This window comes from Monopterus albus, unplaced genomic scaffold (assembly GCF_001952655.1).
Source record: "Monopterus albus unplaced genomic scaffold, M_albus_1.0 scaffold214.1, whole genome shotgun sequence".
NCBI classification, from domain to species: Eukaryota; Metazoa; Chordata; class Actinopteri; order Synbranchiformes; family Synbranchidae; genus Monopterus; species Monopterus albus.
Window position 1 is genome coordinate 908,594 of NW_018128094.1, and position 5,210 is coordinate 913,803.

The window sequence follows — 5,210 nt, forward strand, 5'->3', positions numbered from 1 at the left end:
TCACTTATTTTGACAAATAGCTTCCACAGTAACCAGTGGGATAAAATGAAAACTGCCTGTGACTCCAGCACACATATCCTGGCTTGTCAAGTCACTTCAAGGTAATATTTTCAGCCAAAACACAAGTGGGCAGAAGTTACAATCCATTGTGTAGTAGTTAGTGAAAGGAGCTGCCCATTTATAGAGCTCTTACCTGTTCAACACAACAACACAGGCCACATCATGGTCTCCCCTCACATGAACTGGGCTGTGACGCCCACATAGCTAAGTTCTGATCGCTCTCTGCTGAGCATTTTTAAAATTAGCACGCACACATGTTCATGATCATACACACATGACACATATTTTTAGGTTCAGTGTGAGCTGCACATTCTAAGGATATCATTAAATCTGATGTACACCACAAATCATTGCTCACAAACCTGCCTAGAAATCAGAGTAAAAGAGGCTGCAGAACTTCACTGAGAATCCTCGTGTTTTTAAGTTTCCCTCAGTATCAGTGATGCAGTGAGAGTTTCGTGTACATCTACAGGCACACTCCAAACAGGAGCTGATAACAGCTCATTCACTGTGTATGGATGGAATGAACAGACGGGTTAAAAAGTAAACAAATATAGACTAAAACAACAAGGCTCAAGTTGTAGCCCACAGGTTTTTTATAAACTTTATTTACCATTCCAAAACAGAACCCATGACCTGTGCTCTCAGAGGAGTGCACAGATCACCTCATCAATCAAGAAATATAATGGATAAAATAAAATATTGTACTCAGCGACTCCATGGCAACAGTGCTCTTTGTTTAAAGAGCCAAAGCCTCCACATGAGTTTCTGATTGCAACAGATTCACAACATGTTTCTTCTCCTTGTGTCTCCTTGTGTCTCCTTGTGTCTCAATCTCTCCTCCTGCAGAACTCCTGGTTCTGCAGGAGGAGAGACTGAGAGTCTGATCAGTTTTTCACTGAACTTTGCATTTAATCCCACTGTAAAAGGTGTCAGGAGGCTCAATAAGAATCTGTGTCTGAAGCAAATACAGTACAAACAGGTCTGTAACATCCAGTGTAGTTTTCACTTCATTCCAGCAGATGACAGTGTTGGATTGATGTCAGCAGACTGCAGTCTCCAACATTAAAAGACCCTGATATGGTCATGGATGTACTTGCACCAAATAAAGTGACACAGGAAACAAACAACAGGAACTTCTGACAGAGTTGCTGATGATCAGGCCACTGTGAGCCCAGCTCCACCTGAGATATTATAGAGTCCTCTGGCTCGTTGTGTTACTGCTACTGTCAAAGCTCTTCTGGTAAAAACATGTGACAACTGGACCTGCTTAAAGCTTTAGCACTTCCGATATATATCACAGAGAGAATGAGGGATTTAATCAGTGGCTGAAGTAAAATATACTTATGCAAAAGCTAAGTATATTAAATAAAGTCTAACTGACAGGACTTCATCTGCCCTTCACCTTAGATTTGTCAAGGATAAACTCAGCAGTTAGAGTTCAGCAATTTGAAGCTTCTGCTGACATTTGATCATGTAACACTGAATGATCATGGTGCTGTCATTTGCGTCTTCTTGTTGTGTAACATCCTGAGTTTTCACTCAAGTTTGTCCTCTCTCTCTCTCTCTCTCTCTCGCTCTCTCTCCGTCTCTCCGTCTGTCTCTCTGTTTATTTCCTGGTTCTAGCTGTGGTGTTTTTTCCTCCCAGGTGTTTTTTCACTTTCGCTCTCTTCATGGTGCTCAGCAGATCTTTTCTCCGTGTGAAGCTTTGGTAAGTGCTAGTTTTCAGTGTGTGAATGACTCCCAGCTGCTCTGTGGACTCTTAGTTTCATGGGACTGTAACAAGTTGAACCTGCAGGTGTTTGTGTGTGAAAAGCTGCTGTTTGTCTGGAGAAGAGCTCGGCCCTGTGCTAACAGTTAGCCACCGTGTCCAGCTGCTAGTAGCAGGAAGGAGCGGAGCTCCTGTACGTGACAGAAATAGAATTCATGTGCAGATGTTTCTGTCATGTGTTGTTCTAGTCATGGGGGAGGGGGCTATCACTTATTTCTTCCCAGTGAAGGAGGCGACCCTACTAACCAAAACTCTGAGGCCTGTGGATGGTTTTATTGTGTAAAGAGCTGTAACAAATCAAAGAGTCACAACATGAGTCCAACAGGGCATTCTCTACTGCAGTAAAAGTACCAGAACCACAATGTACTAGTACTTTGGTCCTGTCAAACACTTAAGGACCCAAATTCAGATACAGAATGAGTTATGCTAAGTTGAAAAAGTGTTAATGCCAAGCAGAGGGTGAAAAAGCAGCACAGAAAACCGTCTTCCTTAAGCTTCCATAGTTTTCAGAAAACACAGACAAACAATTCAGGATCCTCAGTGTGAGAAATAATATCACTTCTCCTCAATAGACTAGAAAATACTCCTGTTGAACTGTTTGATATGGAGCTGCAGTGATTTCTGTCATTAGTGACCAGTCTGCTGAAGATGGTCTTGACTCATCAGTGACCAGTTTGGTCTGGTCAGAGCCAGAATAAAAGGAGAAATGGCTGTCCTGGTGTCCCACAGCCCAAAGTGGCCTCTTCACTCAGTGTGTCCTGTCCAGCGACTGTACGTGTGTGAAGCTAAGCTACTGACATCAGACGAACTGATGGAGTAGAATCAGCAGCATCTTCTCTCTGTGTTTCCTCTACAGCTGAAGCTCCACAGTCTCTGGGACTGGATGTGAGCTCAGCAGCTGAGCATCTTCCCAGGAACATTGTCAGTGCTGCTGTTGTACTGACCGAGTGCAGCTCTGCCATGAGTCGGTGTGAGGACAGAGAGGAGGGAGGCCCTAACTCTGAAAGCCCTCTGTGTGGGGACCATGAAAGGCAGAGCACAGCTCCCAGGTGAGATAAGGGTCTCTGACTGTCCAGGACTCTTCTCCATGTCAGAGCTCAGCACCACACATCACTGCACCATCAGGATTCACACTCACTGTTACATGTGACACTCAGCTGCTCAGGAGCAGCTCAGAGCCCCCTGTGTGAACGAACAGAGAGCTGACTGCTGACTGATCAGCTGAGATGAGACAACAGGAGAATGTCACTCATCCACTGGTTTCTTAATAAGTGTGGACATAAAAAATAGTAATAGAATTGACGAGTTTAAACATAAATATAAAGGTATGTGTCAATCAGGATATATGCAAGAACAGGCTTAATGATTAACCAGATGGAACATTGTGGGTGTGGTGTATGAATGTTAACACTTTGTAATAATTCTTTAGTATATTACTTGTGTGGTGTGTAGAAGATAATTAATTAAGGATGTAATTATGTAAGAATGTTAACACTGTTATAATTTTTTAGTATATTACTTGTGTGGTGTAGAAGAGAATTATTTACTGCTTGCAAACAAATGATGGTAAGATGATGTTATGGGGTAGGGCTGGATAAGTCTGACGTCTTCCTACTCCATTCAAGCATGTACTAGGTATAAGCAAATTGATATTGGATTAGCATTTGTTGGACATGTGTAAAATTATGTGTGTTGACATATCAACTGTCTTTACATGCTTGAAAGAATAAATCAAATCAAATCAAATCAAAAATCTCCTTTTCATTTGTCACTTGTTTGTATCAGGAGGCGGCAGCAGAGACCAGACTCTCCTGAACCCAGGTGTGTGTCTATGAAGAGTGACCAGTCAATGGAACAGCCTCTTACCTTTAAAGCTCAACAGCCAGTTGATACCAGGTACCAGTTTTCACAACCATATGTTTGTTAGTTTTCTCAATATTTGAATCAAAACCTACCTTGTGGTGGTGCTCGAGAAAACATTGTAGGATCATTAAAGTCAGTGGGTTTCATCATTTCATTGTTTGCATTATAACTGGAGGTCTCAAAGTGGGTGTAGAAGGTGTTGAGGTCATCCGGCAGGCTGTCTGTGGAGCTGATGATGCTGGTGGTGGTCCTGTAGTCTGTGATGTGCTGCAGGCCTTGCCACATCCGTCCGGAGTCAGCAGTAGAATAGAAGCCATTCAGCTTCTCTCTGTACTGCCTCTTGGCCGCTGTGATGGCTTTCCTCAGTCTGTACTTCACAGCTTTGTACTCCATCTCATCGCCTGATCTGAATGCATAAGAGCGAGCACGCAGCATGTGGCGTACCTGACTGTTTATCCAGGGCTTCTGGTTGGGAAACCTCCTGACTTGTATGGTGGGCACAATGTTGTCAATACAGGTACTAATGTATCCGGTCACATACTCAGCATAATCCTGTACGCTGACAGAAAAGTCCTCTGAGGTGGCTGCAGCTTTAAACACATCCCAGTCTGTCTGGGCAAAACAGTCCTGCAGGATGCCTTCAGTATCTGGGGTCCAGAGTTTAATTTGTTTTGTGACAGGGTTTGTTTGTTTCAGTCTGTGTCTGTAAGCTGGATACAGGAACAAAGAAATGTGGTCCAAGCATCCAAGGTGGGGCTGGGGTGTGGCCCTGTATGCATCCCGTATGTTACTGTAAACATGTTATTTGTCACTTGTTTGTTTATATTAGGAGTCGGTGCCAGCAACCAGACTCTCCTGAACTCAGCTGTGTGTCCATGATGAGTGACCAATCTAAGGATGTGATCATTGACTTTAAATCTGAACAACCTGCTGATACGAGGTAATAATCATTTCAATGTTGTTATTATCTGCCTCTCCTGCAGCGGTGACTCGTGTCTTGTTTCAGGATTGAACTACCTGGAGGTGGTAGATGAGCCACACTAGTGAGCTCGGCCCTGACTCGACCAGTCACCAGCTGTATCTCACACACTGCTGTCAGACATGTTACTGCAGCTCCTAGTCGGTGTCTCTCAGCTCAATTTAGCACATGAAACAGTGGCTCTCTACAGCCATTGCTGTCTTTTCTTTTCCAGGAGGGTCCTGGGAGGTGGAACTAAGTCGGCCTTAAACAACACCCACTGTTATGCAACATACTTATTTCCACATGTATAATATGTCAGTAGAAACTCTTTAGTGGGTGTCAAATGGAAAACTCAGGGTCCCCACACAAAGGTACTGCAAAGGTACAAGTCCACTGTAAAACAGGAGACAGGATATTAATCAAATCAAATTTTATTTGTATAGCGCCAAATCACAACAAATGTCATCTCAGGACACTTTACAAAGTAAGGTCTAGACCTTACTGTTATCATTATTATTACAGAGGGAAAACCCAACAAATCCTCCTTGAGCAAGC

The 5,210-nt window shown here is 43.3% G+C and overlaps 1 protein-coding gene across 1 annotated transcript in view; it reads left to right on the forward strand.

Moving 5' to 3' along the window:
• Positions 1–1,674: 1,674 nt before the first annotated feature.
• Positions 1,675–5,210, forward strand: part of LOC109971074 (NACHT, LRR and PYD domains-containing protein 12-like) — a 14,093-nt gene continuing 10,557 nt past the window's right edge. The window contains exons 1-4 of the mRNA XM_020619102.1: positions 1,675–1,771; positions 2,688–2,880; positions 3,617–3,727; positions 4,524–4,634. Coding sequence (XP_020474758.1) covers positions 2,792–2,880; positions 3,617–3,727; positions 4,524–4,634 — 311 coding nt within the window. The 5' untranslated portion in view covers positions 1,675–1,771; positions 2,688–2,791. The remainder of the gene's footprint in view (positions 1,772–2,687; positions 2,881–3,616; positions 3,728–4,523; positions 4,635–5,210) is intronic.